At 36.7% G+C, this 12,533-nt stretch overlaps 1 protein-coding gene across 2 annotated transcripts; it reads right to left on the bottom strand.

The window, feature by feature from the left end:
* Positions 1-2,490: 2,490 nt before the first annotated feature.
* LOC113732939 (ATP-dependent DNA helicase Q-like 1) lies at positions 2,491-7,991 on the bottom strand. 2 transcript variants are annotated; one of them, XM_027258999.2, is made up of 10 exons: positions 7,806-7,991; positions 7,334-7,713; positions 6,494-6,745; positions 5,618-5,781; positions 5,217-5,313; positions 5,072-5,115; positions 4,564-4,678; positions 4,135-4,488; positions 3,589-3,813; positions 2,491-3,457 (listed from the first exon to the last, which is right to left on the bottom strand). In XM_027258999.2, the coding sequence occupies exons 1-10, from the start codon at positions 7,918-7,920 to the stop codon at positions 3,347-3,349; spliced, it is 1,857 nt and encodes a 618-aa protein (XP_027114800.2). In that variant the 5' UTR covers positions 7,921-7,991; the 3' UTR covers positions 2,491-3,346. The 2 variants fall into 2 exon arrangements, with proteins under 2 accessions (XP_027114800.2, XP_071937040.1); XM_072080939.1 differs by lacking the exon at positions 2,491-3,457 and having other exon boundaries at positions 3,612-3,832.
* Between the last annotated feature and the right edge of the window lie 4,542 nt (positions 7,992-12,533).

Here is a 12,533-nt window from a genome sequence, read left to right as displayed (position 1 = left end):
AAGAAGAGGAAGGGAATGACAGAGGTCGGTGACGATATGGAATGGTATAAATTTTTAAAAAATATTCAAAGAAATTTTAAATGCTAAAAATTCCTTAAAAGACATCCCAAAAAAATCCCCCAAAAATATCCCTGAAAACACCCTAATACATCTACATCTCTAGTAAAAGTTTTACAAACACAATGATTTAGATAAATTTTTGAAAAACACCCAAAATATAGTTAGGACTATGTCATTTTCTCAAACTTGTCAAATACATATCTGGTGTCTAATATATGGTTGCTCCGAAGTCGCTCTCAAATCATATTTTTGTTACCCCTTTCTCTTTAGATGGAGTCGCTCTCTGTCATTGTTCCCTGTTCATTTTTTTTTTTGGACCCCCCGGCGGGGGATGAGGGAGGGGGGTTTTGAAAAAGTTGTTCCCTGTTCCATTGAATAAAAACAAATTAGTGAAAGGACGCATATATTTCTGTATCTATGGGGTATAGGCAATTGGGGAGTAGGTCCAAGATTTCCTTTGGCGTGTGACGGTTTAGTCTAGTCCACGTACTGCCGTCGCAGTCATTTCTTGAACTAAATCCTGAATTTTGACTTTGCATGTTCTAAATCGAAAGTGAATGATGTACTAATACAGAAGGATTTAGTTGTATGTAAATATATTTTTTAATCATTTTTTTATATTTTTAATTTTTTTTTGTTTTAAAAAATGTTACAATAATTATTGTAAATAATATTTAATTCAAGTTTATTTGGAGATTTAGACGTTCAAATGGACAGGGAAAAAAAATACTAATCCAATATGCTGTTAACGAGTGCTTATGTTTTCTTGGTGTAGTAGCAAAAGTTTTTCACAGTTTCATTAATTTTTTAAGCTGTTAGGCTTCTAATGCGTGAAAGCTTAAAGCCTCACATTTGGTTTTTTATTGTGTTAAAATTATATCGATATTATTTGGGACTCACTTGATAATTTTGAAGGCCTGCCCTTGAGTTCGAATTCTAAAATTAAAAAACATTATATGCAAGTCTTACATAGATAGTTGTAAGACCATTGATAGGGACTCGCTTGGGTAGTTATAATATTTATATTTTTTTGGTGATAAGTTTTAATGAATAACAAATAACTGAATTTATTAAATAATTGAATTAGAGGTGAGTTGAATTGGATAGTAAGGTGGAAGGAATATAAGTAAATAGGTTCTGAATTCAAAATCTTCACTTATAAATAAAAAAAAAAGAATTTGTTACATATGTCCGTACATTTCAAAATGCAACAAATACCGTGTTTGGTAAATACATTTTAAAAAAATTGACAGAAAGTTTGGTATAAAACAATTTAGGCAGGACCCATAAAGAAATATACTTAAAAGGACATCATTACAATTTTGTAAAAATTTTTGGGGGCAAAGTTTTTAATGTCTTCAAGGATAAAGATTAATAATCAAATTGAAACTTTTATAATCTGATGAATATGACTTAGGATGGCAATGGGGCGCATGAAATGGGGCCGGGTGGGGGTGGGGAAACATACACCTGCCCCATCCCCCGCATACAATAATATATATATATATATAAAATACAATTCTAAATTTCTCAAAATTGCACCCTTACTTACAAGTACAACGCTAATTACGGTCGCCGCAACAATTGAAGAAATTTCTTGGACTATTGTTGATTTGTTTCTAACACCCCCCTCAAGATTAAGCTATCCAATTCCAACCTGTTTTGCCCCTAACCCTTTTTTATTTCGATCGGTTCCCTTCCTCCGCACTGAATGTAACTTGACTTGTTATACTTTATTTCCATCTTGACAGTTTTTTAATCTTATTTAACATTGTTTACAATTGTATTATTATAAATAAACATTTATGATCCGGGGGGGAGACGGGATGGGGGTGGGGCGGGGGATAGGGCGGGAGACGGGGGGAGTTATTTGACAACGGAGCGGGGGGTAGGGAAGGATCCCCTGCCCCAACCCCGCCTTGTTGCCACCCCTAAACATGACCTGAAATTTCGGTAGTAGATCTTTTCCATTTCGGTAGTAGATCTTTTCCATTTTGCTGGAGGCTGCATAAAATCGTGGCTTCTAAAATAATACTAATTAAGAACAAAAAAAAACAAAGGCGGAGCAGGCTCCAAAGTCAAAGCTGTAGGCCACACTGACACTGTAAGAACTTATCAGAAGAAGAGCTTCCATACTGGGCGTCGACTGCGATTATTGAGAGCCGGCCAGAGACGAGTGGGTTCAATGAATCTTTCTTTTTTTTTTTTTCCCCTTCACCTTTGGTCGGCAACGACAAATGGGACTTCTTTGGAGTGATTTGATGAATACCCTATACGTCGTAATAACAAAAAGTAAAAGAAGAATTTTTTTCAAGAAACTGTTGTATAGTTTACAAGATAGTAGCAAAGATTACATATTTTATGGGTGCGCAAATTCATAATTTTTTGTTGTGGTCCTGAATATGCTGATGATTATTAGGGCACAAATCATTAGTTAAATTCAACCAACGATTATCACAGATGGGGGCTCTATAATACCATTAGACAATAGTAGTACAACAGCGTACTAGTGAGCAAGTCAATGAACGTGTGCATGTGCCCTCGTGTATTGGATGGATGGATCTAAAGTCAGGCGTCCATCAAGATTCTGAACTGGTGTGTCATTTCTTCAGAAGAAGAATATAAATGCGATGGGATGCAAGCAGCGATTATTGACCATAGTCCAGCTCTTCATGCACTTCTGTCTCCTTGAAATTACATTACAGGAGGCCTTCCCTCTCTCTTCAGAACGAAAAGGATCAGACTAAAAATCTCTCTCTTTCCAAATCATAAGAAAATATCATTAAATACCTTACCTCTCTACCAAATACTAAGTTACAATTCTCTCGAGGAGACTTTGACTTAATAGTTGAGGTTGAAAGCTCCAAAATTAAATGTTTTGAATTCTAGTCTCCTAACTTCCTCCCCACTTCTTGAATCCCACCCCCCTCCTGCTCTACACCAAAAAAAAAAAAAAAAAAAAGAGGTTACAATTCTAAAGTTTCCAGACTGCTAGTAACATTCTACATTCCATCTCTATTCTTTGTCACATTGATAGCATTTTGGAATACAGGTTTACAACTTTAAACGAATTGGGCAAAAGACGTTGAAACCAAGTATTTACCTTGTAAACAAGCGTGAGAACATCTGTCCAGTGCCCCGGATATGTATTGAACAATAATGTAATTATTGACTTGGGCACATGTCAATCCATTTCCTTTCTGCTTGCTTGTTCTTTGGACGAGTAGATAGATGTAAGCACCCAAAGATTTCCCTATCATAGCTTTCACTCACGATCAGAATTACTCTATGAGGAAGCCCTCAAGCAGTTGTCACAGGGACTAGAACCATTTTTACAGGCGTTTGGGTCAAAGGACTCTCCAAAATGAGCTAATAAGTATTGTCTACGACATTCAGTCTGCAAAAGATCAGAAAATGGATTTTAAAAAATTGAACTAGCACTTTGTCTGGAGTGTGTGTTTCTGCAGCAGAAAGGCTGAAACTTTCTTAGCAGCAGGTCTGAGGGATATAGTAATTTAAATTACTTACCTTAAGTTCACAATAGTGTTGCATTTTCCGAGCTTGATCCATAGCCAATTTGAAGCTCTCAATTTTGCGCCCTTGCCCATTTCTTAACATACAGACCACACGACTGAAATCCTTCTTCTGGTATAGAGCAATGCATTTAGCAGGAAAGTTATCTCTGCCTGCTCTTCCAGATTCTTGATAATAGCTTTCAATTGATTTTGACATTGTATTGTGAACAACGAACCTCTGGACATACAAAAAGCATCTGTATGAGAAGTAAGCAAACGTCAAAAATTAACACTGGATAAACTTTGCAAACAAAACATGTCTTCATCAAATAATTTATGACAAATATTTTGACCAACAACATATCAGACAAAAGCTTTGCACGGATAAATAAAATTTTTATCACAGATTTATCATGTCAGGTGTTAACCAATTGAATAAACTGTTTCATGACGGATTTACTTATTCCACAGTAACCATTGATGAAATAAAAACAACCATTGAATTTGCTAGCACATAATGAAAAGCCAAAGAAGATAAAGAACAGTATGCAGGGCTCACAACATCTGGCTTGTCTATTCCCATCCCAAAAGCTATCGTGGCACATACAACATGGACTTCTCCAGCATGCCATTTCTTTTGAACTGCTATCCTCTGACGAGCTGCCAATCCAGCATGGTAATACTCTGTTTTGACGTTACATTTTTCATTAAGATATTTTGAGACCTCTGCACATTCACTTTTTGAAAGACAGTACACAATGCCACATAAATTCTTGAAACGGTCCAACAGTAATCTTCCAAGCTGCTTGAGTGGTTCTTTGCTCTTCTCAAGTACTTCATACTTTAAGTTGGGTCTGTCAAAGCTCATCTCCAGAACGAGTGCACGAGGAATTGCAAGGGCATTTAAGATGTCCTACAGAGAAAAATGAGCCTAAGACAAACAGCAAACAAGACAAACAACAATGTTGGGATGAAGTCACAAATTTACCTCACGAACTTTTTCGGTTGCTGTGGCTGTTAATGCCATTAAAGGAACACTGGGGAAGTTCCTCTTGAGGCATCCCAAAACTCTATAATCTGGACGAAAGTCGTGTCCCCATTGGCTGAAATGTGGAGTAAACCAGATTACTAGATGGTCATTTCACCTCATCAGAACAAGCCAGATATTGTCCCAAATTTCACTTATATTTTCATGCTCTCAAGTTTTCACGCAATTTCCTTCTTCTATGTTCCCTAAAACGATAGTAAATATCTCCTGAAATAGTATACTAAATTCAATTGGTTCATTGGATACAACTTTTAAGGGATGCAACATAAGAATTTCCAGCCATTTAGTTTGATTTAAGAAATACATCTATCCCATTCGGTAATACACTGCAATTGATAATTAGAAACGTCAGACATGAGTTTCATTTCTTTATTGGTTTCCAATTTTGGCATTCATGATTAAGACACTTCCTCTACTCTGATTTTCTGAAGAATTCCCACACACAGACCTTACACAATGTGCTTCATCAACAACAAATCCAGCCAATTGCCCCTGCCAAATCACAAAAGTATCTTAAATCAGAATAACTGATCCAAAAGCACATGACATTAAATCACAGATCTGACAAGCTAAACAATGGACTTAGAGCTTACCTTCCTGTACAGACATTTTAGGATGTCTTGAAATGGTAAATTTCCTGCAATTCTTTCAGGAGTTACATAAAGTAGCTTACATGATGGTCTAACTCTCCTGGAAACATTAAAATGAATGATAACTGTCATACTCAAACACAAAGAACCATTACGTAGACAATCGCTGCACAAGTTGTCAATTAGCTATTGAAGCAATTAATAGAGAAAAATCAACACTCGAAAATTTTTGATGAAGAAAGGGTCTGTTAAGATAATGGAAGTTTTGGATGCAAATTCCTAAAGAAAAGAAACAAATGACGTTTGACTTCATGAAATTGTGAGTCTTATTCACTATAGATGAAAAAAAGCAAAGGAAACAGAAACACATACATTATAGCAAGGGGAAAGAAAGTGATCCTTGCCTTAATTCTTCAAATACTGCTGCAGATTGTGAAGGAGTCTGTTGAGAATTTAGAAAAGTAGATGGTATGGCAAACTTGAGGTTCAGGGTGAATATTTGGTCCTGAATGAGGGAAAGCAGTGGGGATATAACAATTGTAACCCCTGGTTGTAAAATGGCTGGAAGCTGCAGTGCAATAACATTATAAGAACAGCGACTGTTGACACAGCAATGTTTAATACCTAAATGAAAAAAGACCATTCTTCCTTTACACATTCACACATATAATTTAGTTATGTACTATATTCATTCAACTCTCACATTAAGTTGGAACAAATCGATGTTTGACTGCAAGCCTAAAGAGCAACCTTAATTAACTAACCCCAGTGTCAGAGGAAAGTCAATTAGAGAAGGCAGTCTTTGTAGCCAATAAATCAACTACAAGAAACCCTCTTTCAGCTGCCAATTCAAATATACAACAGAACAAAAATAGAAAAATATAACTTGGAGAAAAAGGACACAAAATTATTCTTCCAACTTAAGGCAAGACATATCCTCATGCTTCATATACATACCAAAACCAAATAAACAAGAAGATAGTTCGACTGGTTGACCTTTTTTGCAGTAAAGAAGAATAAAAACACTAATGCCTATGGCAGTTTTCTGTGCCTGCAGAGATCACTTGCTTAACGATTGTAGGGAAATAAAAAAATAAATTTCTTGACCAAATAAAGCAAATTAGAGTGCTGTAAGTTCAATGCAGAATTCGGAAAAAACTTAAACTGGCCAACAAGTTACAAATCATAAATTTGAGACAACCATTTCTATGAAAAACTTTTGTCTGTTAATTCGGGTAAAATTGCAAGATGAAAGCCCATTAAGAAAGCAAGAACCTGACCTGGTAACAAAGGCTTTTACCACCTCCTGTTGGCATGAGGATAAAGCAGTCATTCTGTTCCCGAAATGCTTTACAAGCCTTATACTGTAAAGGCCGAAAGCTACGGTTTCCAAATACAACTACGTTAGCCAATTCAATGTCATCCAGATGCAGCAACTCCTCATATGTCAAGGTCCTGGGTTCGTTATTTGTCTTGTCTGAAAATCTCCCTGAGGATGAAACTGAACTAGGTGTAACACTGCTTATGCACTCCTTCAAGGAAAAAGTCTGTCAGCACATTTAAAATCCGGAAGGCTTGTTAATACAACTCAAAGGCACAGAGTAGATGAGCTTTATTTACTTAAAATACTACACAGAAGCACATTCGAATGATTCTCCTTTTCTGTTACCTGAATTAAAAAAATTGGTAAAAAAAATATTCAAGTTTGCTTCGTATAAATTAGAACTGAAAATCTCCTAGTATATATATTTTTTGGTTTCAATCGTGCAAATTCCAAAACCTTAATCTCAAAAATCCCACTTTAATTCACTTGAAATGTGGAAAAGGGACCTCCACACAATGCCCGTTATTTTCCAAATTCCTAGTGGACTACAACAAAAGATAATTAACATAATTCCAGAGCGTAAAATTATAACTTGTCCATTGACTCAGCATAAACTACTGCAAAAGGTGCGTATCACTCACTCCGATAAAACTTCTCTCAAAACTGCCTTAATAAACCTCCACCTTCTGCCCCTGCCTCACCCGCGCCCCCAACAAGCTATGGTATCAAATATAATTACCAACTTTACACAATTAAATTGGAAAAAGGTAAACTGACTCAAAAAAGCATCTAATACCTCAGACATCGAAGTTCTTTTACTCGAACGTCTATCAAGGCCCTGACTCTGAATTGTAATGCTGTTACCACCATTTTTTCTAGGAATTACAAAATCATCATCGTCGTCATCTTTCTCACTATCACCTGAAGAAGAATCTAGAATAACCTGAACAGAATTTTCAGAGATAACACCCCCATTATCCTTTCTTTCCTCATTTCTTTCGACCCGAATTTTAATATCCTTGTCCAGCATTTCGGCCAAAGCTCCACAAGCCTCAGACTCCATTGCTTGAAAATCATCATTTTCCCAGTCCTCCGTGTCTCGCATGGATTCCGCCAATGCCGCCAAAAAATCATCGCCGCAATACTCCACACGGATGAAATCTCTGCCCTCCTCGCCTTCAAAAATTAACAAAGTTAGAATGAAACAATGCTCTATAACAGTATGAAAATCAAATGATTGGAAAATGCAAAGGAAGAATTGGGGTTACCGTAGAGTTCAATGAGGCGATCTAAGCATTTCTTAGCGGAGTATTCATCGAATCCGAATTCGACAGCTAAGCTGATTAATTTCACTTTTTCGAGCTCAAGATCGTGCTCGTCCATTAAACTAGGTTTCCGGGGCTTCACAGTCGCCGGCGGTGGCCTGGGGCTTGAGTTTCCCGCGCTTTTCACAAACCTGCGTTGATTTATGAAATTTTAATATGAGAAATTTCAAGCTTCATGCTTTTACATGAACCTTTGGCCAGCATGAACGACGTCGTCTAGCAACAGTTCTGGCGCTCTTGGGCTTGATCATAGTATGGACTTCTACCCTGCCTACGATCCACATAAAGCCCAAAACTATCCCGCAGCCGCTTGGGCTAATCCAGTTGTTCAATGTTAAGGACAATTTCTCTTTCATTCTTTATTTGTCTTTTAATCTTGGACAAAGTATTCAAAATAAATCCAACCCCTAATTTCTAGAGCCTTAACTTTGAATCCCTAAAGCCGAGGCCTAATGAGCTGTTAACGAGCCGAGTCGAGCTCGAGCACATGATAATCGAGCTCGTCTCGAATCTCTAATCGAGCTAGCTCGATTAGTAATTCGAGTTTCACAAGTTGTTCGAGATCGACTTGGTGTATTCGGTAGAAAACTCGAGCTCGAGCTCGAACTCAAGTTTTCAATCGAGTCGAGCTTATCGAGCTCGAACTCGAGTGAAAACCACGAGCCGAGCTTATCGAGCTCGAAATGTGAGAATGAATTAGGTTAGAATATCAAATACACAATGAAATGACGCTAATGCCCCTACTATTCGAGCCTGTCGAGCTTTAAACGAGTCGAGCATAGCTCAGCTCGTTTATTAAACGAGTATCCAGTTGAACTCGAGCTCGGTTCATTTCTCTCAATAAACGAGCCGAGTCGAGCCCTTATCGAGCCGGGTCGAGCTTGGCTCGCGAGTTACCCTGTTCGATTAACAGCTCTACTAATCAGCTACTGTACTTAAAATGGAAATTTGAATAATTCTCAATAAGTTTGAATTTGTTGTTGCTTTTGAGTTCATAGCGAGATTTCAAATCTTACAAGGGGAAAAGGAGAAAAAGAAGAATTTGAAAGTCGAATTCGAGACCTCACAGTTACCAAGTTAATATCCCTGTCAATATATTGCATCCTAATGTTTTTCACAAATTTTAAGCCAAGCATTTACTATATGGATTTGTGATACAAGTTTACATTTTGGGACTAATTGTGATTCTTTTGGTTTTGTAAGTGAAATTTGAGGTCTAGTAAATTTGTTCCAAAACTAATTAACAAGGCAGATGAGAAACATTCTCCTCTTTGTTGGATCAAAATTTTATAAACAAATAAACAGATTTTTTTTTTCTTTTTTACTCACTTCCATTATAGAACACAGCCTAAAACGATTTCAAGTAACAAGTTTTGGGCAATGCATTATTTTTTTTTAACAGTAGCTAAAGTTGATCTATGTAATCAAACATATGTTCGATGCATTCCCCCCCCCCCTCATTGTTGAGATCTACATCAAACGTCACCACTAGTAAACCCAATAAAGTCAAATTGAAAACCCATTTTGTTAGCATTTTAATTAGATCGTTACACCTATAATCTAAGTATTAGCTCCAACAAACCTACGAGGAAATGAGGAAGGAAGTACATCTAAGTTCACTAAATGGGGTGGGGTACATGCAACTATACCAACAACCAAAAAGGAAATAACACACTTGTATACCTTTATCCCGGACTCGAGGCACGGACGGTTGCAGTTTTGGTCATTATCAACTGCGCGTAACTTTTTTTGTACATCGTGTAACTTTTTTTTCACAGGATGTATTTTCAAAACAGATAGTGATGGACTCCACACTTGGCGCGGAAATCGAGTTACATGGTGTAATCTCAGCCGCACAAAATTTTGAGGGCAAATCTTGGCCCTTAACCGTGCAGGGACGGTCATACTGATGACCGTCCCTGCCCCAAATCCCTTTATCCCGGAAGAGAGGCAGGAACAGTTGCAGATCCCGAAAATTCATGATCAAGATTTGGCTAAAAAAAAGGTAAGATCCAAATTTTATCTTATACCTCATTTTTCACATTATGGGTAGGGTTTACAAAATTTTATTTTACAGTTATACATTGCCATGTACATTTTACACAAAACCGCCCTGAACGTTTTCCGGTAACCGTTTGGCCCCTTGTCACCTTTGTCCCTAGTTTTAATCAATGAAGAGTTGATGCCCATAGTTCTTTACTGCTCAAAAAATCTGAATGGTTCTCAAACTATTATAGTTCTTTATATTGGTTGATTTTTAACCCTCCAATTATTAAGTGCATATTTTTGCCCCTCAAACTTCTAAAAGGGTATGTTCTCCGTCCTTTTGACTAAAGATAATTTAAAAACCTACTATGAGGTGTGTATTAATAATATCACTTGGCACTCCTAAAACTTAAAAATATCACTAACCACCCCTAAAATCGTATCTTTCATAACAATCTCACTCTCATATCATTAAAATATTCTTATAATAATCACTTTTCTCCCAGTTTTACTCTTTTATGTTGTCTTATATTAAATTTTCTACCAATTTGATTATAACAAAAGATTTATGTTTTGCCTAAAAATTTTCTCTTCCATAATGTTTTGCCCAAAAATTGTTAAATTAGTGAAGATAATTTTTTCAATTCGTATGCTATGATAGTGATCAATGGTCACATCTCACTGACGTAGGAGTTAAATGATATTTTTGAAACTTCAAAGATGCCAAGTGATATTAACATATACCTCATGGGAGTTTTCTAAATATATCTCTAGTTTAAAGGGTGGAGAACATACCCTTTTATAAGCTCGAGAAGCAAAAATATATACTTAATAGTTGAAAGGCTAAAAATCGATCAATTTAATAGTTTGAGGGTTGTCTAGATTTTTTGTCCTTCTCTATTTCACTTGATGTTTCGTGAGTTACCAACAGTCTATCAAGAACTCACATGAAACATGAACACATTGATTATCGACATAAATTATTTATCCCCCTTTACACATGGAACTTTCTCGGGACAAAAAGAGTTAACAAATTTATTTAAACTTGAAAGAAATACTCTGTCAAGTAAGTCATTCTTAGATATGAACACACTTTTCTTGCAATCAAAAGTGCTTGAAGCCATATTTGCTTTATGTAGATTTGGAAGTTGAATCACAGATTGGGTAAATAAGCGGCATGACACGCTAAATCGAGTAAAGTCTCTAGACTAGCAGTCCAATATGCTATAGTATGAGAATAGTAGGTGTAGAATTCCAACCTAATAGGAAGAAAATGGAACATGCTTAAACTACTGTTGATTATTGTGTCATTTGACTGCAAACTTTCTAACAGTTGATATACCCAAACAGACAAGAACCTGAAAATTGTTTTGGATTTTTTTTTCCCACAACTTCCCATTTGCAACATTTTCTAGCTCTTCATTCCTAGGTTTTATGAAATTAATCAAAACTTAGAAAGATAAACGAACATAAATTGATTACGATTAATATTAGTGGAATCATACATTACAGATCGAGCTTATGTATCATGTCATAATGGAGATATGATGCCATGCTGCTTGAACTTTTACATTTCAACAATTCGGAAAAACGTAATATATACAAATCATGAAAAGTGCCAAAAACAAAAAAGAAAACAAAGGAAATAGCTTCAATATGAATCTACCCCTTGCCAAGATCGCTTTCTGGCAATTGAATCCCTCATTCGGGGTAGATTTTGATCATCTCATATTCAATGAGCAAACCACATTCTTCTACGTAATTCTCAAGGAAACAGAAAAAATAAAGCCAACATATTTTGCGAGATCTCATGTTCTGCAAAGCATAGAATATTGGACAATGAAAGAAGATATAAATAGGAGGAAAAAGCACACGCAAATAAATATGGACCTTGCATGCATGGAAAGTGATATTGTACCCCAAGCGTACAAACCCTTTTTCATGATCATCTAACTCAATATTTCACGTCTAGCTCTATACCTAATATCCATGAACTATTTTCCTGCAGGTACGCTTGATCCAACGGAAACCTTTCTTGATAGAATTCTTCACCTTGCCTTCGTATGCGTAATATTTGTAGGTAGCAATTCTCTTTCTTCTGTTCAATTGGCGATAATCGATCCACGAACGAGACGACGACGTTGGTGGTGGTGGGGGTGGTGGTGTTGCTGCTGGGGTGCTGGTTGGCTCCGTAACCTGATATCTTCCAGCTTGGTTTGCAAAATGATTATTTGATCGGATTACATGTACATTGTTTGCACCATATGCTTTACCATTGATGATTTCTAGAGTTTGCCCTGCCGTCCTCCGGTGACTAGCCTCGAACTCGGTCATTCTCTCTCTCTCTCTCTTCCTCTTCCTCTGTCTCTCTCTTCTCCGGATGGTTTGTTGAGAGGAGATGGAGGAGAAGAGAGGGTTCAGGCTATAGATAGATATATACAGAGATGCCAAGGAACGGTTGTAATGAAAAGTTAGATTTCTTTGACTCCTTTAGAATTCTTTGACTCCTTGACTCCCCAAGAAGACGTTAATGAGACTAGAATTCGAATGTAACATAGGTAGAAATTAGAAAAGGGGCTAACGATCAAGAATTCTAATTGCCAGCGTATACATAAAGGTACAATCGAGAAAATACACCAACATATAGAATTTGCTAAGAGATCTTTGTCCATGTAAGACACAAGA

This window comes from Coffea arabica, chromosome 2e (genome assembly GCF_036785885.1).
Source record: "Coffea arabica cultivar ET-39 chromosome 2e, Coffea Arabica ET-39 HiFi, whole genome shotgun sequence".
NCBI classification, from domain to species: Eukaryota; Viridiplantae; Streptophyta; class Magnoliopsida; order Gentianales; family Rubiaceae; genus Coffea; species Coffea arabica.
Note: the sequence above shows the minus strand (reverse complement) of the source record. Positions and strands in the feature narration are given on the sequence as shown.